Genomic DNA, 25993 nt, shown 5'->3' with positions numbered 1-25993 from the left:
AAATCACTACCTAACCCTTTAGGGATGGGCTTTTAACTGATTTAAATTTTGTTCAAGGGAAATTAGGCTGTGGTCTATGAGAGAGCACTTAAAATTGCACATATCCGCGAAATCAAACATGAGATTGCGTGACCAACCGTGACAGACAGATCGATCATATTTCTACCCAAACTCAATGAAAAAGCAAGATGAAAATATAGTGGTCATTCTTGTTGTTGTTGAGTCGTACTCAGTTTACATGTATTACTATTTTTACTGTTTTTTATCATTACCTTTGTTTTATCACAGCTTCCTTTAACTTGTAGTATATTCCAAGTACCTTCGATACACATGAATATATAAGAATGAGATATGGAGGGGTGAAAATGGGTGCTGTCCACGAGTATGGACAGCCGTACCCCGTATATTCATGTGCATGAAGGACTGACACCGCGTCATGCCGGGGCTGGGAGGCTGGGTTTGCTCACAAACAAGTAATGTCGTAGCAGAAAATGTGTACAAAGGAGTAAAACATGTTATATACAGCGCAGAGGATTATGGGATATATATTGTTATTATAATATTCATTTATTATTTTCGGTACTTAGAATAGTGTAATATGTTTCCAAAGGGTTTTGATACGTGCTCAGTACCAAGTACATGTTATTTGCCGGCTGGGAGGACCGTATGGTGAAAAACTCTCAAAACTGTGACCAAAGTCTTGAAAATGCTGCCCAAAGCCTGCGGCCTCTGGCAGCATTTTCAAGCCTGAGGTTAATATGTTTTTTGTGGGGGCTTCAGCCTCCACCATGCTACCGTCAGCGGAATTTATTTGTCTACGTGTCGCATATCACGAGGTCTTCTGGGAGGAATTGAGAAGGCTTATATGACGTGAGCGTTCGATACAGCGGCCATTGCTGCGTACATGTAATATTTTTCCACAGCTTACTGTCGCAAGTTGGTTGCAGTGTTCAAGGTAAGTTATTTTCCATTTCTAAAATGCTTTGCCTCGTTAGTGCAGAGTGCACTATTGGGATGGTTTAGGGGGCTGATGTTTGCTAAGGGACTAAGCACTAACGCCATAAGGTGTATACTTTAATGTTTGTTTGATTAATTAATTTCAGTTAATCAATTAGCTTTGCGGGAAGGAGAGTTGGGTGGGGTACAGGTACCCGAGTGCATTACGCAAAACCTGTCATATTTACGTTGCTTTCTTTCATAACATGACAAATATATATATATATATGGTTTTGCAAATCTCATGCTATCCTTGTGGTGCCATTCTCTTAAGAACAAAAGCAATTTGCTCCAAACGCATGCGCAGATTAGTTAGCGTCAAAGTTGACTGTATGTTAGGTGAAAGATACATTTCATACGGGACTACCTACGAACGTTGAGTGCCTTCCCTTGTGGTAGAACATAACATGTAAGACGCATGCGTTCTAGCATTGCTAGTGTGACAAACTCCGTTCTCGAGTTTAGATGCACGCTTTTTTTATTTTTTGTAAATGAGTGATATCACACTCTCGTTTTGGCTGGGGATAGCAGTTATATTTCAGGTAACGTCACTTCTCCTTTTTTAGTGCAAAGAACGCTTCTGTGACTGCGTATCTTCTGGAATCTTCCCCAGCTCGATTCAAGAAATGTCGTCTGTTGTTTCATAAGTATTGTGTATTTGCCAGGCTTGAAATAGAGAATGGCAACATATTGCTTCTCCTTGGCAGCTTCCTTGTTTCCTCTTCTGTGAAAGAGAGCACAAAGTTCATATTCAGCCGAAACTTTCCCGCGTTTGTTACATGTAAAACATGTAAAACAAGTAAATTTGTGACAAAAGAAACTTCGTTATTATTGTCGCAGACTCCGTGGTACTTACTGAAACCTCCAATTAATTTCATCAGTCGATGAGGTGACTCGCTCACCTATGTGGGATATAATTTCGGTCAAGTGAAGATCTCTACCTTCAATATTTCTCGTTGAAACGCTCCTCAATGCTATTACTCGAACGTATTGCGTATTAGTTTGATGTGGTTTTATTGTTTACACCAACTCGGCTGGCAACAGAATTAGAACGCACTATTCCGTGATTCGACGTGACTATTTGGTAATTAGATCAGTTCTTGTTTATCCGTGAAATGATAATTTGCGTTTTGAATAAGACAAAATCGTTCCTCTTCGACTTTTCAGCAGATATTTAACTTTTATATTCCATTTATCTCCAGCAGTAAGTTAAAAAAATACACATCTTTCTTTTATTTTCGTGAAAACAAAGGTATCTTGTTGCATACATTGGCCAGGAAAACAAAAGTATCAAATTACAAGCGTTGGTGTGAAAAGTAATGCTACAAAATGAACGAAACTCAAGATAAAATACCACAATAAATTTAAAACCGTCTTAACAAACGGTAATTGTAAGTTATTTTTGGGCAAAACACAAACATGAAACATACACACGGCTAAGATTATAATGTCTTATCAAGTTTTTGTCAACTCATATTCTGCAAAGGGGAAAAGGCCTAGGTGACTACCAAGGGAGAGAACAGCAGGGGTGAGGACCTGTTTGACTACTGCATCAGAGATGTAAATTACACTCTGCACTATCTGAGATTTTCTCACTAGTTCATTTTATAATTTAAGTTCTCATATCATAAATACTCATTGGACAAAGTTTGAACAAAAATCTATGTGCAGTTTTATTTCAGGGGAATTACCTTAAGGTCATTCCCCAGTATTGCATTGCGCATCCCTAGTGCGCATAATTTCAAGCATGATTAGGGCGCGCGCATTAAAAAATGGCGGCTTTTTCTTTACGGCTGGACTTCGCCATAGAGGTAAATCGTCGTTTTCTCACAAACAAGTATGGTGACCTATCATTTTTTCCTGTTGCTTTGAATTGAGTAATCAATTTATCTGTGTAAAACAAATATGGACCAATTCTCAGTGTAGAACAAAAAACAATCGTCGGAAACGTGAATTTAGCAAGCAAACGTGACTACAATCATGGTGGTATAAGGATTTATTGGGTATAAACAAGGTGCTGTTGCTCCTAAACGAACATGCAGGGACCCCTCATTTTTATTTCAAAATTTAAGTTCCTATAATATAAACAATTAATAGGCAAAGTTTCACAAAAATTTCAGCGCAGGTTCTATTTCAGTGGAATGACCTTAATACATTGTTCATTATTCTTACTCCTGATATCAGACAATGCCCAATATATGTCTATTAAAAATTCACTTGCAGAAGCAAATACTTTTCTCAAACTCATCAATAACTCATCAAGTTTAAACAATGTAAATCATAACTGTGATGGTGTTTGGATAGCTGATCTTATTTGGCATAAATAATGTAATTCTAAATCGCCTTTTTCTCCTTAGTTCTAGTTTCAATTGACAAGATAGGTGTACTTGTGTATATAGTGTGTCAAACACCGAAGACCACATTCCATCACATTTCAAACATCTCAAATTTTGTCAAAAATTATCAGCTGTGTGTTATATTTTAAACACTCTTCTCCATATTTAGAAATATGGTTAAACATGGTCTTCTTTCATGCTTGATGTATTAAGTCATTGTTACTACATTTGTTGTTTGTTACAGTTTTAAAGACGTCAGAGCACAGCTTTGACATATTTTTAATTTAACTTTGAGGATTTGCATGGGATACCCCTTTCATTTGGGAGATAAACTCAGGGTTTGTACGGGTCCTGGAAAACCTGGAAAGTCCTGGAATTTTACTGTGGCATTTTCCAGGACTGGAAAGTCCTGGAAAAGGGCTACTGGTCCTGGAAATCTGTTAAACTCAAGTAAAAAAATATGAAATGTATGGCGGACAGTAAGGAGAATTAACATCGAGATCTTGGGAGTGAAAGGGTTAATGTGAATTTTAGAGTCCTGGAAAAATCAATCTGAATAATAGAAAAGTCCTGGAAAAGTCCTGGAAATTTGTTTCTGAAAAAGGGTACGAACCCTGTACACTTTGGTTAGCATTGAGGAGCTTAACAACCTATTATATTTGCATTGTCTTGCTCACAAACATGGACTGGTCCCTTCAAAATGAAAGGTGTCCTGCACATGTCTTGATTTGTGGTTGTCAAGCTCATATGCATCAAGTTCAACACGACCAGGAATGTGATTACAGTGAATGAATGTGTGTACAAGAAATTCTCCTAAAAAAGCTGATAACAGTTGCATTGTGTTCTTCAAATAACATTTAATTAATTAACTTCCCACTGTGAATAGCATGATAAAAATATGTTATTATCTTTTTGTATTTTAAAACGGATCCAACCGATCAAAGTAGTATTGGGTTTAACAAAACAATTATAACACCTACTATGAGGGACATCTGTACCAGGTCATATGAGCATAAGAACCTAGTAAACCAGAGTGAAGTACACTGAGCAATGTGGAACACTCCTTTAGACATAATTTTGATGTTTGTCATGTAGCATAAGACTTTTCATCAAGTTCCAGCTGATAAACCTTTACTGTATACTTTTCACACGAGTCATTGGAAGCTCTTTTACACAACTCTTTATACAACTGTATGCTAACAGGCACTTGAAGATTAATATTGAATCCAGAAACAACCATGGATACACTCTTCTATCCAGAAATTATTATGCAAACCACTTGTCAATCATCAACATATTCTTTTAACATCACAAGGATCTACATGTATCAAAAGAAGCATGCAAACTATATGAACAATATGTTTTTTTTATATTGTTTTTACTGCATTTACAGTGACATTTTACCACATTTTGCATCATCTTAAAGCCGACAATCAACAAAAGAACCTACTTCCTGTATACAAATTGATTATTCTTATTCCATGTGACAACATTCTTTCCAGTCAGGACAAAACATGTTCAGAACTTCAGTGGAATCGACACCATTGACAAGGTGTCTATTTGGGACTAACTGTTGAATTCTCAGTTGCTGACTTTCTTATGTAACTGGCTTAGATATTGCAGCAAACCCTCTTGACAGTACATGTACAAGTTAATTTGATATCTGTAAACAGTCTTCAAAAAAATTAATAAAAACTCACCTATGTTGATACCTAATAATCAATATTACTTTATTTATTTAAATTTATACCTTTATCTTTCTAGTGATGGCCTATTCACTTGTAATACTTTAACTCGCGAATACTGACATTTGAAACTAGCACTCCAACTGAATAAAATAAAAGTAAATCTAAGCCCACACAAGTACGCTTTGCTGACCTATTTTTTTTCCTGCGGTAAATTGACTAACTTAGATACTAGGCACAAAGTATCAAAGAATAGATACTTTTCTTACAAATTAACATTTAATGCGTTTAGTTCACCACAGGACCCGTAAATTCTACAAAATTGTTTTTCCGATGAGAAATTTTGGGCCAAGTTTGAGGTTGTTCTACGAAATCAATTTCTGTCACTCGTTGCTATTAAAATCACTTGAAATCAGACTTTTAAACTGCAAATTGAAAAGCAGAAAGCGAGGAAATTCATTAAGAGTCTTCCATAGAAATTCTCTCAAATACCCCAACGATCAAAGAGGTACTAACTCGACTGAAAACTGCCAATTTTTTAGTTTAAATTGTAGGTCGAAAGAAACACATTACGCTCCATTACGGAGCCGAGCTACAAACAACTAAACAACTCTCACAAATAAAACACTTGTTTGAATTTACCCACAGTGACTTTCCTTGCCATTTTAAAGTGAATAGAGATAAACCTGTGTAGATTAATCATCGATGGAAGTGTAAAAAGGGTAACGGTTGACGATTACCGCTAGCTCACTCACGATAATTTCACCCACTTCGAAAGCATTACCATGACCGTGGTCAGAGATAGATTGAACAGAACCAAACAGACAGAACCAATCAGATTGCAGGATTCGTTAACGTGCATGCCCTCTTGGAAAAAAAAATTATGTACTGTAATGTACTTGCAATTATCGTTTTAACGATAAGCTAATTATTTCATATCAAATTTTCATATTTTCAAAATTTCATATGTTAAACGTTGTTTAACAAAACAGTTAAACCCCAAATAGCCCAAACATGGTCAAAAAATTTATGGATAAATAAATAAATAAAATAAATAATTAAATTGAGAGGTGAAAAGAAGAATGCTGATAAAGTTTTGCGTTATTGCATAGGAAGGTATGCACTGTTCAGTTACACTCTGCTGGAAATAAGTCTGTGCACCCCATAACATCTGTAATCTGGGAGCGGGTCTCCAGTGGGAGAGCCAGGTATGCGCAGAAGGAGTGCGATCCTTTGATCCTTGATCAAAACAATACAATTATCCGGCACTACATCCGACCAAACCAATGGGGTAAAAAGTCATGAATGAGTTATGAGGTTCATTAAAGGAGGTCACTCCAAAAAGCTTACTTTTTTGTCTTCACCTAGAGCAAGTAAACATTCAGCTTTTCCACTCAGCCTCTAATTAAAAAGTGCCTGCTATCCTGAAGAAATTCGTCTGAAAAGAATCCCAAACTTCGACTTCCGAAGCCACCATTTTGAAACTGTACTTGGCAACCAGGCCGCGTTATGACATAATTCCGTCCGACTAGAAATTGGCGCGGAGGAGAAAAACCTGCAACTGACTTTGCATCCTTCACAAGGTCAGCAAAATCAGTTTATTTTTTCCAAGCGATTATCCACTTCACTATCTTCACTGCTATCATTTTCGGAGTTTGAAGCGTGTTTGGCTTAAAATAATATGGCTCAAGAGTAGCCGTAACCCAGAGTGGTAGGTTTAAAAGGCTTGTCGGAATGACGTCACGAAAACGTGGCTTGGCTTCTTAGTACTCTTCAAAATGGCGGGAACGATGACAAATTTCATAAAGAAAACCTGCACTTTAAAGGCTTAAACTTCAGTGAGTGGCTAAACTTAGTGCGAGGTGTTTATAAGCTAAATTGACAAAAATGAATTTAAACCCACTGGCACTGTTAAGAAATAGTTCAAAATGCAACGGTAGGAGAGTACACGAGGAGATGTGACATCCTTGATCCTTAATTCTCCGAGACATTACCCAGTATGTAGTAAAAATCCCTGTATTGCGGGTTCTTGTTATCTTTCCTATTTTTTTCATTCTTCATTTTCCCTGCCAATGTCATTGATTTTCCTCCCCTTGCATTTACTTAATTCTGACAGCTTCTGTGTCTTCTGCTTAGACCATCCATTGCGAGAGTTTGACCAAAATTTTGGCTCTCTTTCATAGAGGAGGAAACAAACAAGTTGGGGAGAAGCAATATGTTTATCTGACACCTAATAGTTATAAAACAGTAGACGACATTTTTTGAATCAAGCTTGGGAAGATCCCAGAAGATACACAGTCACAGAAATGTTCTTTGGACTAAAAAAAGGAGAATTGACGTTACCTGAAATACCGGCCAAAACGAGTGTGGTATAACTCAAAAAATAAAAAAGCGTGCATCTGAACTCGAGAACAGAGTTCACTTACCACACTTCTAGCAATTCTAGAACGCATGCGTCTTATATGTTATGTTAATTCTACCACAAGGAAAGGTACATGTACTCAACGTTCGTAACATATCATTCTTGTCCCCAGAGGCCGCGCTCTTTTTGGTCAGCACCAAGAATCGTGACCTCTGGGATCAACCTCTGGGAAGGTCCAACACCGGACGTCCGCAATACACGGACTTCCCGTCACTCTGCACATGCTCAGAGTCAAGTCTGACAAATCTTACTGGCTGAGAATACGAAACAATTACTCTGCACATGCTCAGAAAATTGGACCTTCCCAGAGGTCGCAATTCTTGGTGCTGACCAAAAGGAGCGCAGCCTCTGGGGATGAGAATGCTAAGATATAGTCGTCTTTGACGCTAACTAATCTGTGCCTGCATTTGGAGCAAATTTCTTTTGCTCTTAAGAGAATAGCACCACAAGGATAGCACAAGATTTGCAAAACCATATATATATTTCTGTCAACGTATCTACGAAAGCAATGTGAGTAAATCGCGTTTTGCATAATACACACGGGTACCTATAGTTACCCCACCCAGTCCCCTTCCTGCAAAGCTAATTGATTAATCGAAATTAATTAATTCAACAAACAATGAAGTTTACACCTTATTGTGTTAGCACTTTGGTGCCTTATGGCGTTAGTGCCTTAGCGAACAGCAGCCCCCTAAACCATCCCATTAGTGCACTCTGCACTAAAAATACATGCAAAATAATTGATTTATTTTTTATACCATAAAATTCAACGGACTGGTAAAATACTGGCACGATGTGGAATAGGACAAACTGTCATGAGCTTCCCTTCATCTACAAATAAATAGGCCCCAGTAAAAAGGCGTTGAATCCTGTGGACAGGTAAAAAACAGTTTGGGGCTCTAGCTTCAAAGTTGCTGCCAAAATGAAATAGCTGCAAGGTTACAAGCACTGGCTACCCAATATCATCATTTGAATAACTTCTGCTTGCTTTGGTTGCAAAATAAAATTGTGACAGTGAGACATTCAAAGTTTTATTTCACTTTGTGAAACAGGGAAGTGTTCACTTCCTTATTGGAGAGTTGAATTTAGTGTTTCAACTTCAGTTGACTTTGCCTAAGTGCTTGTGCCTTGAGTACTAAAAAGAAAACCAAGGCATATCAAAAAACCTCAAGCCATTCTCATACTGAGCACTTAAGAATAATAAAATTACTAGAATTACTATCACCTACTTTAGTTTATATTTTAATCATAGACAAATTCAGCATCAATCATTGAAGGGGAGAGTGGGTGCATAAACTTCTAATAAGCCAATAATGGCCTCTCCCCTCAGGTGTAAGCCCAGCCCATAGAGGTTAACACTACAGACATTACACTCTTTAATCTGAGTGTATTTTGGCATTTTATTATGTAGAAAGTTACGAGTAGTTCTGTTAGTTTAAGCCTACAAGAAGTATGCTTTCATTCTATTCAAGAAAGCAAACATTGCAGATTATTTTTAGTACCATGTGATCAATGGTTGGAAGATAGGATAATTTTGTTATGTAAAAGTTATATACACATGGTACTTGACACAGAACTGTTTATCACATTTGGAATTTAATCGTCATGATCATATGCTGTGAATATTAAAGACACTTATAAAAGAAAAAACTGTTATTGTGTACATACATGGGTGGTATTTCAGTAAATAACTGGGCCGGGTTGTTCAAAGCCCGATTAATCTAACCCTGGGTTAGCGATAATTTTGATTTAGCTTTGTAACTTTTCGGTGAGGTTTTCTGTTTATATTGTTTGTCCTTCAGTTTTGAGCTTGACTAAGCTTAAACTACACAAAACATAAGCAGTAGAAAACATTTTTATTCAAGAAAAATTAATACCTCGGTTAACTTTTAATCCTGGGTTAGCGTTAACCAGCTTTTGAACAACCCGGCCCTGGGTTGGTGTTTCTACAAACAATTGTAATCATGAAAACAACTGAGTAGATTACAACAAATTATTATCCAATATTATCATTACTATTAATTGAAAAAAGAAAATGAAGTGGCAAATTTTGAGCCAAAATTTCCGTAACCATGACAATAAAGAACAGACTGAATTGAGGAAATTCTGTGTTATACATCAATTAAGCAGCACTTAAAAGTACGTTTCAGACAAGTTTAATTGCCATCATTAATAGAGCATTAAAACAGCGCTTAAGAATAAGACTATTAATTGAAAAACATATGAAACTCCTTCTTAACAAAAGGTCTCTCATATTTCCAGTGACCACGCCCACAGTAGATCTCGGTCAAAATATTAGTAAAAATTGTAGTTTTTCCTTTCGTTTGCTTTTTGTTTGAAGATTCATGTCAGGTTACCTCCGGAATTCGAAAATTACATGTTTAACACATATCTTTTCCTTTATCTTGTTGTCGACTGCTGAAAAAAATCCACGGACTTTGGCGATTACTTTTGGCAAGTTGAGTGTTTTTTATAAGGCCTCCAAGGGGTAAAAATAGATCGGACGGGGAAAACTAGGGCATAGCTTCCTAGTGCATACTGGGATCGCTTAGTTACCGCCAGATTTCGAAAAATTATAGATTTCCGCGCGTTTCGATACCAAATTCATCAATATTGATCGAGATTTTTCCACGGACCCATGGCCCTGAAGTTTCACTTGGTCGCGTGTTTGGTGCTGTTGCTTCTGTCTTCAATACCGGGCAGCAGAGCAACTGGCAATACGGAAGGTACGGGAAGCAATTCTTCGGCAGATGCTGTTCCTTCATTCCTATACGAAATCAACAAGTAAGTGTGCCTATTAAGATCATCTTATTTCTGTGAACCTTTTATCTCCGTTGGAAGGCTTGGTTCGGGTACTGAGGACTAGGATAGGAATCGTATAAAAAGGTAGCAGATGTGAAAATATTGTTAGGTTAAAATCAAATTAGCGTTTTGAGTCAAAATTTTCCAATAACATTAACTGACGGGGTCTACATTTCATTTCTTTCAGCTTTCTCATTTACACATTATCAAAGGAGAATAAAAACGCAGAAAGCGGTTACGAGTCCGCCATAGCCGCTGTCGTGAAAAGAATTTTTGAAGAATCTGGTGCTAGCGATGTTGTTGTTAACAGCCGTATTCTGAACGTCTTCAAAAAGAAGATTTCAGTACTGCAAAAGGCTTATAGACATGCGAGCAAGGCGGGAGGAAAATCACTGGCAAAGTTGTTGAACGGATGGAAAACCGGACCGCAATATCAATTCAAAATTTACTATAATGAGGTTGACGTGCAGAAAGTGAAGACACAATGTGAAATCCTTCGAGGTCAAAAAAGGGCACTTGAGGAGTTTGTTACGGAAGAAGCTGCTAAAAGGATTCGCCTTGAGGAGAGACTTCAAAGCGTGTTGAAAACGGCAGAGAAGAGGGACAGTTACAACAAACGTCGATTTAAACGTCTGGCCAAAAAGGTAGCTGCGATGAATTCTGGAAAAAAGACTAGAGGCCCTGCCAAAAAAAAATCTTTTGGACAATACACACCACAACATCAGACTCGCGTGAAGAGGCAATTAAAAGAAGAATGTCACGCAACACTTTCCTTTCTTGGTTTGTACGATTATGTGGCAACTAAAGTAGAGGCTTACAACGAAGATACGGGAAAACTCGAGACCTTCAGGCTCCTGGAAGAAGACGAACTTCCTTTTACAGATAACCAGGAAAAGGAAATGACCGACCAAGAAGTAGATGATTTGAACATGTGGTTGTATCTAAAAGACAAGTTCAACATTTCCAACGAGGCCTGGCGTGAATTTTCAGCAAAAGCCAAAGAATTCCCCAAATTGTCCAAGGTCATTAAAAGAATCAACGACCTTAATGCATCTTGGACCTTAAGCCCCACTCCAGGAGAAGCAGAGGGTGTGCAAGTAAAGTTCGAAGACAGTCTCCGAAAGCAGCTGGAACGGATAAAGCTCAAGGATGACATTATCAAAGTCAAGTTCAGCGGGGACGGAACTCAAATTGGTAAAAGGTTAAAGATTGTTAATTTTACTTATACTATACTGAATGAGAAAGAAGCGGCAATGGGCGAGAAAGGAAATTATATCTTAGCAATTGTTAAGACAACTGAGAATTATGAAAATTTAAAGGAAAGTCTTTTTGATCTCAGCAGTGAGATGACATCACTGACAAAAATTACAGTAAATGATAAAACGTATACCATTGAGTACTTTCTGGGGGGGGATTGGAAATTTTTGGCTTGTGTCTGTGGATTGGGGGCCGCAAACCAAGACCATGCTTGTATATGGTGTAAGTGTCCTCGAATAGAGAGATGGGATTATAATAAACAGTGGTCCCTCACTGACTTAAAATTAGGGGCACGAAACCTTGAAGAAATAAGCAAATATGCCAAATCAAAGAAATATAATTGTAAACATGATCCCTTATTTCCTTTCATTCCTCTTGATCATGTAGTTATAGATACATTACATCTTTTTCTTAGAATTTCAGATAACTTAATTGAACTATTAATTAGAGAACTGAGGAGGATGGATACTATCGAGAAGAAAGATACATTTACAAATGGGTTCCCAAGGGATAAATATAAACATATGGCAGCTTATGAAACACTCCTTAGAAATCTGGGCATATCATTTCAATGGCATATAGGTAAGGACTCCAAAAAGTTGGAATACCGAGATCTCACTGGTCCAGAGAAACTTAAATTATTTGAAAATATCAAAATTTCATCACTTCTCAATGATGAAACAATGGGTAACCAAATTCAAAATCTGTGGGCTGGTTTCATGGATATCATTGGGGATTTAAAGCTTGATTTCCACTGTGACACTGAAATCATGCAGCTCAAGACTAAGATTAAAAGCTGGTTTGAAAATTTTCTTAAGCTATATCAAACAAAGGACGTGACACCATATATGCATGCCCTTAATGCCCATGTTCCTGAATTTCTAAAGTTATACAAAAATATTGCTTACTATACCCAGCAGGGAATGGAAAAGTATAACGACAGGGCATCAAAGGACTATTTTCGCTCAACCAATCATAGAGGGGTTGCTGCCCTTAAGCAACTTTTCCTGAAGAAAAATAGAATTCAGTATCTTGAGGCAGGTGGTTATGTGAGGGTTAAAAACAGCTATGCCTGTTCCAACTGTTCTAATATTGGTCACACAATCAAAACCTGTTCCTACAAGTGTGTCAACTGTGAACATGCCACATGCTGCTCACATCTCATCAAAATTAATGGACAGTGGAAACAGAAATGTCTGCTTGTAACAGATTAACTGATGAGTTTCTGTTATATCCAGTGCAGATTTCAGTTACTTCATGATGAAAACTTTGCAACTAGACATCAAACACCAAGTAGCTTTCTATGCTCCCTTGGCATTTGAAGCTGCGAGAAGAGTATAGACTCATACTGTGGGAGTATAATTTGATATGCAACAACCATTAAGGGTTTCTAAAGAAAAGGGAGTATATCATCTCTACTGAGAAAGAGCATTTGGAATCTGAATAACTGATATCTACACTGGAGTTATGACAAAAAACTATTGTAAATGTTCAACATGTTATTTCTGTATTTTCATTAAAAAGCCCCATTTAAGTATTGTATTTTGTTGCCATCACCTCGAACAAAGGTAAACACTAACATATGTGAGTCTTCTATTTCTGATTTAATATATTTGGCTCCAATGTATTTATATTCAACAATTGAGCTCTTCTTGGACAACCAATATTTAACTGTACCGTTGATCACATATGCAAAGTCTCCATTTTCATTTAATATTCTTTCGTTCCATTTCAGCCCCAGCAAATCATCTAAATCATGATTATCGGTGATTTGATATACTTCTCTCTGTCTCTGATAACATGCTTTGACCACCAATCCAAGCCCTTGATCAAATACATCAGGGTTCATGTTGAGTTCAATCCTAATATCTGGGTCATCACGACGCCCAGACCACAGTTTCCGTTTTACTTCCCTGTAGAGTTGACCGTAAAGGTTGTTCTTTCTATCTTCTAAAGAAATTTCTTGAGGAATATATGCTTTCTCAAGTCTCACAAATGGAAAAAAATCATCCCCATAGTCACGCCATTCATCTGTATCTTCGCGAAAACCTTTGTAGTGAATTTTGATCCTTTGCTTCTCTTTATCGACCTCGCGAATTTCAATTTCATACAGTTGGTTGTCCTTTCTCATCTTCTTTTCATTCTTAGCTTTAAACACTGGTAAATACTCGTCAATTAACCTCTTCGGAGGACGGGACAGACGCTTACCTCGCTCCGCCATTTTAAATTTAGCGAAGCTGCCTCGAACTGCGCATGCGGAGTGAAGAGAGTCATTAGATCCTTCATGTATGATCACTGAATATCAAATGTTCATCGATGTATGGCAAGAGTTTCATATGGAAAATGAAGCGGCAAATTTTGAGCCAGAATTTCCATAAACATGACAACAACTTAGAACAGACTGAATTGAGGAAATTCTGTGTACATGCATCAATTAAGCAGCACTTAAAAGTGTGTTTCAGACAAGTTTGATTGCCATCATTAATAGAGCATTAAAACAGCGCTTACGAATAAGTTTCTTTTACTACGATTAAACATTACTTAAAAAGAATGTTTCAGAAAAGTTCTATTAAATGTAACTTAAACGAGTGTGGTTGTTGGAACACGTTTAATGTCACCTTAAACCAACATTAAGGTTTAGTCTTAAGGTAGTATAAGCTATGTTTAGGTGAAAATTAAACCTAGGTTTAAAGTGCCACTGAAACGAGATTTTCGTACTCTCTTTTATTATCCCAATCTATAGTTTCAAACGTGCTTAAAGTAATGGTGAACTTTGTTTCTGTCGAATCCTAACGGAAAGTGGTTTTTTTAGCTGTTGAAATCGACTTTTGGAGCAAAACCGTGTCCGGGCTCTGGAACCGAGTTTAAGGACCTTGTGACGTCACTGGTTGTATTCACGCTCGAAGCGCTATAGATTCTCTCTTGTTTTCACTTGATTTATTCAAGTTTATTTTTCATATTGTCAATACCTACTAGTTTTCTACCTTGTAATATCTGTCCAGCCTTGACAGGAAATGCACATCATAAACGTTGGAGGGCGCCAGAGAGTGTAGATTCACCAAAATAAATGCTACAGATTAGAACAGTTCAGTATACTTTTCGAACATCTTGAGTACTCGATTGGAGATTTCGAACACGAGTGTGGCAACTTTTATATCACGTCCTGAAGTCTAAACACGATATTTCGTCGTTTGTTTTTAGCCTGGTTCTGAAATTTGGATTCTCACGTTTACCTAAGGCCTATTAACAAGGTTCGAATATATCCTCGGCAACTCTACTGCATTAAAAGCCGTAAGCGCATCAGCCATCCGCACAATCACGAAGTTATTAACGGTCCACAAGCTTTGAGTCGAATACTTCTTTGCACACATAGGGCATCTTTTTATGATACTAATAAGTGAGAGTTCTTGTGCTAGACAAAATGTATCTTTGAAAATTGTGATCCGCAGCAGGGTTTGCTTTATCGCCGCATACGTATCAGTGTAAACAAAGCGGGAATTTCGCTTCTCTTTTACACGTACGTATCTCCCAATTGCAATATTTCACGGCCGATGGATTACTTTGAGTTCTTTAGCACATACTTATGTCTATGATCTTCATTTAACAGTATCCAAGTTCAAAACAATTCGTTAAAACGTCACTAGTTTACACTCCTTTCGAAGGTTTATTAAACAGAATTTGAACTAATTTGCATATTATGACCTTTCGCCGCCGACATTGACACGCTTTCTCTCGTTTCTTGAAAACATACCTGTAGGGTCATGGCAGCTTAGTTTACCTTTATAGTTTGAATTCGCTCCCTCATATAAAAGAAGAGGGTTTCTTAAATTGTTGCTGTTGTGATAACTTGTAGGATGTAGCAGATACAACTGGACTAAAGGTCACTGTGGCACAATCTCGTCCGCTGTGAAACTCAAAAAGCGTCCGGTTTCCTCGAAGCAAAGCGACTCGAAAACTCGAAGCGTTGTTGCTGCGATTCGTGCAGTAGCAGTCCGGATCATATTTTCAAAAGCCGCTTTCCCTTGTTTTCATGTCTTTTTTACTTTATGAGTGTAGATATTGTTTAATTGAGTGCTGGCCATTTCACCAAGAGTCCCGATCATTTTGCGATTTAAGAACTCCCACTCGTTTGCTTGCTTACAAAAAATATCCTGCAAATATTCAATTAAATAGACTGGAAAGCCCCAGAATCGAGTCTCGACCTCTTTATGTCTAAGGCTATTGTTATTATCTGCTTTACAGCTCTGAGATGTCCTTAAGATGTTTTTTGGGGGGCTTTGAACAGTAATCTCTTCTCGCATAATCACTCTAAATTTTCAGCGCGGCATGAGAGTAATACAACCAGTGACGTCACTAGGCTGTTTTGGCCGCGCCAAAATGACCGCCAATTTTGGGCTCAACCAGCCAACTTCGAACGGCTGAAAAAGCAGTTTTCGCTTACCGTATGCGAAAAAAAAATTGCAGTGTTTCCAAGTAAGATTGAAACTTTATTACTAACCAAAAATCTCACATACAAAAATTTCGTTTCAGTGGCACTTTAAGTGTCTTAAACATCAGCTTAAACCAACTAAACTTGAGTTTAAGACGTGATTAATCCATTTTTAAAGGAAAAGGTCACTCCAAAAACCGGGTATCTTTTTCCATCACCAATAAAAAGTTCACATTGAGTTGAGTTACTCACCGTTGTTTTAGCTTCTGAAATGGATGCGATCCCAATGAAAAGTGAAAAGTTTGACACTGGGAGCCGCCATTTTGAAAGGATCTTGAAGGCCAGGCCGCATATTCGTGACGTCATTCCATCCGAGAGTGTGTTTGTTCTTTTGAGCTTTAGTATGGCTGCTCTTGAAACCAGAACATGCTAGTGATTCCGCGGGAGATAATAAAGTTGAATTGACTGATCGGTTGGAAAATGCTCTGTGGTGTACTTGTGAGAGATGTGCAACCATACCGACGCAAAGAGAATGGGGTCTGCTAAATCTGCAAGCCAGCGAGCCATACGAGCCACGGTGAGAGCCATGCAAGTCATGCGAGTCATGCAAGCCATTTTCGCGAGTATTTTTTTTCTTTAATTGGTCTGGGCCTCCAGGTTGTCGACTTTTCACCAAGAAACATAGATCTTGCGCCCGACTATCACGAAACTATCACTATAAACCGTCCGACCGCCATCTTGAAAGCGGAGATGACCCTGGGGACCTGGGGACGAGTATAAACAGTACAACCTCACTCCCAGGGTACCCTCCTTCCCTAGGAAATTAATTTTAAATTTAGCTACAAAAGTGCCTACAATTGAAATATTCCCAGAAGAAAATCCTAATCTCGCTTTGGTGCAGAACTATTGCTGGTGTGTCAAATATGAAAAATGCTCTAAACATCTGTACATTGTGCCGAGTCTTGCGTCATAGTAATGGCTGCCCTGGGTTTGATGATTTTTTCCCTTTGTTTCATATTTTTGTTGTTTGGAGAAAATTTTGTCTATTCAAATTGCCCAGGTTCCACAAAAAATAAAAACAATGTGTCAAAAATTTATTAAGGTTCAAGACTAAAGTAAAGAAAATTTTCTGAGAGAAACGTACGGCTCCACCGCCCCACCGCTACTCGAATGGGTAGGTGAATGGTATCCATTGACACCTGTCATTCATTGATATCCACGTTGAAAATCATTCAAGAAAAAAGAGAACAGTACTTCAGGGCAACTCAGCGTGTATTGGCGTCAAGAATGGTGAGTGAATCGCGTAATTTTAACAGGTTCGTTCTTATCAAAACTTTGTCGGTTGGCTGACTGCTGCATGTGGTTGTCTCTTCCCTTAGAATTTAATATTGCAAGAATTTAATATTGAGATCTCATTCATCTTGTTCTGTTGCTCTTGTTCTTGTTCTCATGCGAATATAAATGTAACAAATAAAAAATCTTAACATTTGTACTGTGACTCGCATGACTCGCATGACTCGCATGGCTCGCATGGCTCGCCCCTTGGCTCGCATGGCTCGCAGGTTTATAAAACTCATGAGAATGTGTTTGTTGCCAAGAACAGCCGGAGTAGGTCACCAAGATGGAAGGTACAGTACATTTTGCAGTACAATTGCAATGGACGCAGCTAGTGGAAGAGGAGGTTTATTTTTAGTTGTAAATTGCTCTCAGAATTGAACTGGTGGCTTAAATAAATCCCCAGTTTAGTGCTTTGGATCTGATTTGTCTTCATTTTTATGTTACTGGCAGTTCAATGCGGAGGGAGTTCTGGCATCACAGAAACTGACGAGTTTTCAATGGTGTGTTTAAATCGGGCAGATGCTTTCCACCTCACAAGTCTGTGTTTTTACTTATAAGATTTGGATACTTTTTGCTCGTGCTCGTACGTGTTTGCCTAGGTTTCTTTACACTTATATATGGACTACATGGACTCTTGTGAAATACGCAGTGACTTTAAATGTAAGATGCGAAGTGAAATCGATGTCTCTGACGTAAAATGTGAAATTGACGACATTCCTTATCAGTACCTAAGACTTTTTTGTGAGAATTGTAATTTGTATTGTTGGAAAGCTAAGCATATGTAATAAATTTTGGATAGAAGAAAAAAGTATATAGTTACAACTTTTACATGCATAAACCAGCGGAAGGAAAATTGACTCTGCAAGTGTGTTTTTCGTATCGCATGTGTCTTGTTTACTGGCATCATTACTTGACAAAGCATGCAGTAAGATTGCAGCTTCATTTTTTCCATAGCACTGCTTTCATTAGCAACTATAATTCCCAAAAATAATGTGAATGAAAAAAAACCGTCCTTAATTAATGATGAATTGTGTTGAAAAAATTGAAAACAAATTGCAACACATTTCAGACAAAATATTATTTACATGCGGATACGGGATTTCACTATAGTAGGACTTCTTTGTTTCGGTAATTGTCGATATATAGATAGGACTGATGTACAATTAACCACTTCTTCCAATGTATTTCAAATCAAATTAGACAACATTTAAAATTTGTAAGTATTTTAACTCATCCCTGGCTGTCAAGGCAGATTATTAAACACACTCTGAGTTTTCGGCTCACACAAAAGATTTATAAATCGAAAAAATGCTTTTTCGATAAAAGAAAACCGAAGCGGGTTAGTCTGACATGTAATTTTAAAGAAATTTGAACCACTTCTTTGGCAATTTTTTGTTCTTTGCAGGCAAATTAAGGAAAGTCACTCCTCTTTCCCTATCCTTTTCGGTTCGGGTTTTACAGCCCGGGGCCCAGCATTTTAGCTCACAACTGAATAAATGAATTTAGAACAGAAAAGGAGAGCTTTAGCCTTTGAGCTTCGTGCCAATTCGGACTGAATGAAGTCACGGATATGCGGCCTGGCCTTCAAGATCCTTTCAAAATGGCAGCTCCCAGTATCGAACTTTTCACTTCTTTTTCATTGGGATCACATCTACTTCAGAACCTAAAACAACGCTGAGTTACTCAACTCAATGTGAACTTTTTACTGGTGATGGAAAAAAATACAGTTTTTGGACTGACTTTCTCCTTTAAGAAAACTTAAATAATTTTTTTGTCCTTGTGGATCTACTGCAGATGTTTTCTGTCTAGGTTCCAGACCCCCATTGATACAGTATAAATAGCTTTCCAAAAATTTTAATGGTTATACTTTTGAAAATGTATGTTGACTAGCGTACAAAACATCAAGTTCACAAAATGCATGTTTTTAACATGTTTATCACCGCTGTTTGTTTCATATTTTTAATCAAGCTACGTATACGATGGCTGAAGACCAAGAGTTTATATGAAATCAAATTGTCTGGTTTAAATGAATATCTGTGCTTTGAGACTGATAATAGTAGAACATGATCCAGTGGATTTCATTTTCACATGTATGGCCTTCCTTGTTGAAGAGATACTAAACCAAAGACGGCTAATTAAATATTCATAAATTAATAAGGGGGTCCCCCTAAGTTGAAGGCAATAAGATATTTTGACCTAATTTTTTGTCATAATCATTTACCCACCAAATTAAACCCAACATTTGTGCCAAGTTTGAGCAAAATCGGTGATTTGCTCTGTATTACCTCCTGCCTGGTTTTCTCATGGACACACTCTTAATAAATGACCGTCACGGAAAGCTATGTTTCTAAGACTTACCGAGTTCCAAGTTTCTCTTGATCCAACTGTACATGTGTATTGATCAAAATGAATGAGGTGGAAATGGGGCTTTATCTGGAGAACGAGGAGAGCAGAATACAAATTGACAAAGCTCAAACTCAATGCAACAATATAATGAGGGAAACTTTCCTCTGGGGTGTGTTATACATCCCGTTGCTAACGATATTCTTTTCTTTATACAGCTGGCAGAAGAACCGATCCTAAAGCACAAATCTTTCTCCATTCCAACAGAACCAGACTGAACCAGACAGCTGTTCTATTTCAGAGATCGGTTTTGCGATCAATTACCAACATTGTGTTTTGTGAATATCGTAGCTCCCAAGGAAATTGAACTATTCATTGTAATTATATAAAGTGGCGAATATAGAGGGTAGACAGTAAAAGGATAATTGTACTTACCATGGCGAATTCAAACATATTTTGGTTAATTCATATAATACAAAGATTTTTACGGTGTTCATGCAATAGCTTTTTGGCACTAGCTCATTTTAGCACAAAATCCATTCTGTGACTTTTTTGAAGCATGACCTCAGCGCTAACGTAACGCCAAGGAAAATTATAGTCACGAGTGTCACGCAAATCTAAAACCGCCCCTGCGAAATAAATTCCCAGTAGTCTGGGAATTCCTAGGAATTCCTAGGAATTCTTAGGAATTCCAAGTTATTCCAAGACATGCAAATTATGCTTTATCCAAGACCTTGGAATTTCTGGGAATATTTGGGAATAGTGGAAGTATGACTGGGAATTATTGGGAATTCCTAGGAATTCCAAGTTATTCCAAGCCATGCAAATTATGCTTAATCCAAGACCTTGGAAATTCTGGGAATATTTGGGAATAGTGAAAAGTATGACTGGGAATTATTGGGAATTCCTAGGAACTCCTATTATTTCCCAGACTGTTTTAAAAAATGTGTTTGGAATATCTAGGAATTTTTGGGAACAGCTAAAACACATGAAATATTGTGTTTGAAATTTCTATAAATTTCCCAAAATGTCAAAATTAAAGATGAACTCAGTGCATGAATCAGTTTCTGTGAATTAGTAAAAATCTACAGGATCATTTCCCTGGAGTTCCATACCTTTTTATTGTTGTCAAGCTCCAAGGTAATTATTTCCAAACAAATGTTACTACATTAATTCCAATTTAAGTCTGACAACTCAACATAAAACTATAGCACTCATAACATTGCTTTTTAGATCCAACCTGATTTGTTAGTGTATATGTGCCCGTATGGACCCTTAAATCAAACACCCAGAGTTTAACTGATAGAAAAATGGATGCTCTCAGATTTGATAAATAGATTAAGCAAAAAATTTCTGTCAGCATAAATGTATATATATTATTTACAATTTCAATAAATCCAAAAGTATATATATGCATGTATATATTTAATATAATTGTAGATTCACACACATACCCATCACAGCCCACTGTTGAACATTATTTTTGACTTGATCCTTTATGACTTTAGGAAAAAGAGGAAGACATCTCTCACAGATGTCAGAAATGAAAAGCTCACAGTTTCCACACACTTGTTGTACATTTGTAAAACTGTACTGTGACATTCTCTGGACAAATTACCCGTAGTTTCATTAAAACAAGGATATCTTTAGTAACCTCTCATTGTCATACAATGTCTTGAAATTAAGGCCAGATTATAGCCATACAGGCATATTCTTTGGCAGAAAATGTTTTTTTCTTGTGAACAATTAGTTTCACTTTCATCAGGGGAGTCCAGTGAATGGCCATCAGTGTCAGAGTTCTCAATTTCTTCAGAGGAGTCAGAACTAGAAACTTCAACATCATTATCTGAATCAGTGTCTGTGGACAAATCTGAGTTGTTGTGTGTATTACATCAATTGGTATTTCTGTAGTCTTTTCAGGTACAGTGTATAGGCAACTCAATTTCATCAAATGCTTCTGTGAAGCTTCAATTCTTGCATAAAGGTTGACTCCATAGTCCATCAAAGTCATCCACAACATTTCTGCCAACAGCCATCTCACTCAGGCGAGCTGAAAACTCTGAGGTGTTCTGTTCCTGGTGCTGGAAATGATCTCCAGGAAAAAGTGATGCAAGAGAGGGAGATGACATCAACTGGCCTGCGAAGACTGCTTTAAGCAATTTATGTGGTCAAATCTTGTAGATTTTGGTATGGGTATAGTGGGATCATCAACATGTTTCTTGTATTTCCTTGTCCTCGCGGTCACTTTAATTCATGACACAACAAAATCAAAAGAATAAAAAAGATTATGAGTCAGTGGGAAACAAATAAATAACTGACATAAATAAATGACAAATAAAAAAACACCTACATCTTGATGTATTGAAAAGACTATAGATCTCATATAATATTAATCCTTATAAATAATTCAAAGGAAAAAATGACAAGCATTGCAAATTTATACTTGCTGCATTGTGCTGACTGGGTGTTGAAACACGTGGGCTCTCAAAATAGATTTGGTGGACTTACAACAAGCTTAAGCTTATTTCGCAGAATTTATCTCGTTTTCTCCGGTCGATCTGAAACCTTTTAGGTGAATTTCGGCTTTTGGGGTTTTTAAAGAGGACACAATGCATTGCTTACTTTGATTTATTTAGAATTATAACTTATCATAACAGAAAATCCCTATAAAATTGGATTCCTTACCTTTGCAGTGAACTTGATTTAAGTGCCTCACGATCCTTTGTTATCTTGACAACCGTCGGGAACAGATCAACTAGTTAAAGTACGTTCCATTTTCCTCGATTTCTTCGTAAAAAGTTTGTGTAGTTTTTTCCTTTTGAAGCAAGACCCATCTTTCAAAAGACCACCAACACAGCGTGGGAAGGGAAGCAGACTTACCATCGAAAGCGACTGGTCTGGCAACCTCGTTGCCAGTCTCTCTCTCCTTCTTCTCCAGTTTCCATTCTCTCCTCAACTGATCAACTGAACCAATCACAGCACGCGAATTTTCACGTGACTATCCTCGAGACTGAACGTGACAAAGATCGCGTTAGTCATTCTCTTTTGGCGCCCATCTTTGAATTCAGCGTTAACGGTTGATCGCTCGTGCGTATTAGTAGATTTCACTTCCAAAATTATATCAAAATGGTTTTTGCCGCGGTCCTGTGACTAGAAGAAAACAGCGTGAGTATCATTAACGAGAAACATGTTATTCTTGGCGAAGATTTGGAGCTAAAAGAAAGTCTTACTGTGGATGTTTCAACGGGGAAAAATTCAAAGGGCAGATTAGCTGTATACAAAATTATTTGGTGAGTAATCGAATTCAAGTAACCCTATATTATACAAAGTAACTTCTTTTATTTAGACAAAAGCTTTTGAATGAACTTTGTCATCACGAATCATACACGAGTGGGTCACTCAGTCATGGCATGAAATGAATTCTGGCTCAAAAGCAAGGTTGAAACAATTTAGGTTGCCCAGAGGGCATGCCTAAACAATTTGATTTGCGAAGAACAAGTCGTTTCTCTCGCCACACTTGTTCAAACGAAACAAATATAGCAGTCCTCTCTGATCCCAGTCAAAGTTCTTGACAAAAACTCCAACGAGGCAGCCACAGTCTGCATGAGTTTGATATGTCTCCTGTGTGTTTCAGCCTGACTGTATGGCAATCCGTGTTGATTTCGATTTTTGTCCATCCGTATATTCTTTTGCGTTTACTCTATTATTTAAATGTTCCTTTATTGTTTTAAGTGTCTTTTTTAATATTTCTAATGTCTAAATTTGGCTAAAAACCGTGATATATATCCTCCAATTCGAGAGTTGTTGATACACTGACAGAAGAAGGAAAACCTTGATTTAATCTACTGTAAGCTCAAGATTTATGTAACATATTTATCAATAGTACACAAGCACCTTCACAATTATCTCCTCAGAGCTTTATTATCTAGCTCTCTGCACGCACTGCAGGCCTATGATGAGGGAGCATCATAGGCCTGCAGTGCGTGCAGAGAGCTAGATAATAAAGCTCTGAGGGGATAATTATTATCAAGTCTTCTCTTTTAGCATTTCAACCACCTTACAGTCAGGCCTTAATTAGCTGCATGTATTAAACTGTGAGCACATAAATATTTGGATCTCAGTCTTACAGTATCTCATATATATCGCAGTGTACTGTATTTTTTTAAATTTTGTTTTAGGTGTCATACAACAAAGATGAAGATGAAGAGGCTAGCTGCAGAATCAACAGAAATAACTGAACAGCAGCTAAGTTTGCCCAATTACTCAGCCTTTTTTTAATTTTAAGGAATGTCTCACTTTTGTTCTTATCATTGATTCCTTACAATCATGAAAATCCAGATATGTTCCACACAATAACAATAATTTAAGGTAAAATCTTGTGTATGGAAAATTGTTGGATTTGTAAACTAAAAAAGTAAGTAAATTATCTGAAAAAGTTCTCTTTTTATCAAACATGTAAAAGTTTGACCTTCATATCTGTTTTCAGTTTTACTTTTGATTCTTGACGTAATGAAAAAGAAACAGGATGATTATTCTTATGTTTAAATTCATGAGAGTCAATGTAATAAACCATTCATTTAAAACCTGTTTGATGTGATATCAGTGACTTTATTTGTTATTTTAATGCTGGGCATTTATCATCAAAATTTTGTCTGGCCTACAAATGATACAAAATTCCCAGTTTTTCTCAGATTTTCCCAAAAATTCCAACCTATTCTCAGAAAATCCTACAAATTCCAAGTTATTCTCAGAAATTCCTAGGAATTTTTGGGAATTTTAAGGAATTTTCAAGGTGAGTATATTTCAGTTGGAATTCCTAGCAATTCCGAGTCCGAATTACCATGAAAATTCACACCTTAGATTCCTAGGAATTCCTAGGAATTCTTAGGAATTCCTAGGAATTTTTTCCTAGGAATTCCTAGGAATTCTTAAAGTTATCTCACAAGGGCAAGATTATGAAATAGCATCAGTTATTCAATGTTTTAAAAACGTCTACCACAAGCTACATTTTAAAGACTTACCAAGATATACTTGTTTGCCTATCCAACAGTATTGATCAAAATCAGTGGTGTGGAAATAAGGCGTTATCTGCAAAACAAGGAAAGCAAAATTTTAAAATTGACAAAGTTCAGACTCCTAAAGGAAACGTTCCTCTGAATTGATTCTGAGGTGTGTTACACATCCTTTGCTAACGATATTCTTTGTTTGACACGGGAAGAAGAACCCATCTCATAGCACACAAAAGACCTAAGTTACCATCTGTATTCATTTCCTAAAGGACATGGTAATATGAGCAATTTCATTCTTCCGCCTTTCCAACAATATAATAAGCTAAGGGAAACTTTTCTCTGGGGTGTGTTTGTACATCCCGTTGCTAACAATATTCTTTTCTTTAGACAGCTGGCGGAAGAACCGATCCTTAAGCACAAATTCTTTCTCCTAATTCCGACAGAACCAGACTGAATCGAACCAGACAGCTGTTTTATTTCAGCAATCGGTTTTGCGATCAGCAACCAACATTGTGTTTTGTGAATATCATAGCACCCACGGAAATCAAACTATTCATTCTAATTATATAAACTGGCAAGTATACATGTAGAGGGTACCCCCCTAGACAGTAAAAGGATAATTGTACTTACCACAGCGAATTCGAACAATCTCAGGTTTCAAAAGTGAAACTGCGGAGTTCCCTCATATTCCAAGAAAACAGATAATTTATCTTATTACGTCACGCATTTTATTTGGTAAAACATAATGTTCACTATAAAGGCGATTGTTGTATTATGATATTTAAAAGCTTTTTTTTAACATATTTTGGTTCAATTCGTATAATACGAAGATTTTTACGGTGTTCATGCAATAACTTTTTGGCACTAGCTCATTTTAGCACAAAATCCATTCCGTGACTTTTTTTGTAGCGTGACCTCAGCACTAATGCAATGCCAAGGAAAATTAGTCACGTGTGTCATGCAAATCTAGCACCACAATTATGAAATAGCATCAGTTATTCAACATTTTAAAAACGTCTACCAGAAGCTACGTTTTAAAAACTTACCAAGATACACTTTTTTTAGCTTGTTTGTGTATCCAGCAGTATTGATCAAAATGAATGGCGTGGAGAGAAGGCGTTATCTGCAAAACAAGGAGAGCACAAAGTTCAAACTCAAGGAAATGTTCCCATTTTGTGGTTATTTACTGCTATTTTAGTTTGACACTTAATAAAGGTATTCATTCATTCCTTTGCTAACGTATATTATTTTTCTTTACCTGATATAAGAAGAATAACCGATCTCATAACATGGGGCGCCAAATGTATTTTATTATTTAGCATGGTTATTTGTATATAACCAAAACAAGTATGGTTATATGTAAATAAGCACACTGC

At 37.1% G+C, this 25993-nt stretch overlaps 1 protein-coding gene and 3 long non-coding RNA genes across 4 annotated transcripts; 2 read left to right on the top strand and 2 right to left on the bottom strand.

The window, feature by feature from the left end:
- Positions 1–272: 272 nt before the first annotated feature.
- On the bottom strand, positions 273–25738 carry LOC149096619 (uncharacterized). Its single transcript, XR_016204558.1, has 4 exons — positions 25664–25738; positions 24630–24696; positions 19624–19698; positions 273–319 (listed from the first exon to the last, which is right to left on the bottom strand). It is a non-coding gene; the product is annotated as an uncharacterized LOC149096619 (long non-coding RNA).
- Positions 10415–13040, top strand: LOC149096622 (uncharacterized; the record flags this gene model as incomplete). The annotated part of the gene is made up of 1 exon (XM_089281323.1): positions 10415–13040. A coding segment is annotated over one exon (2298 nt), but the record flags the coding sequence as incomplete, so codon positions are not given.
- Positions 20705–22427, bottom strand: LOC149096621 (uncharacterized). The gene is made up of 2 exons (XR_016204646.1): positions 22294–22427; positions 20705–21852 (listed from the first exon to the last, which is right to left on the bottom strand). It is a non-coding gene; the product is annotated as an uncharacterized LOC149096621 (long non-coding RNA).
- On the top strand, positions 22800–23829 carry LOC149096620 (uncharacterized). The gene is made up of 2 exons (XR_016204645.1): positions 22800–22898; positions 23787–23829. It is a non-coding gene; the product is annotated as an uncharacterized LOC149096620 (long non-coding RNA).
- Positions 25739–25993: the final 255 nt, after the last annotated feature.

This window comes from Orbicella faveolata, unplaced genomic scaffold, assembly GCF_042242905.1.
Source record: "Orbicella faveolata isolate gen_17 unplaced genomic scaffold, um_ofav_v1 contig_48, whole genome shotgun sequence".
Lineage (NCBI taxonomy): Eukaryota > Metazoa > Cnidaria > Anthozoa > Scleractinia > Merulinidae > Orbicella > Orbicella faveolata.
Note: the sequence above shows the minus strand (reverse complement) of the source record. Positions and strands in the feature narration are given on the sequence as shown.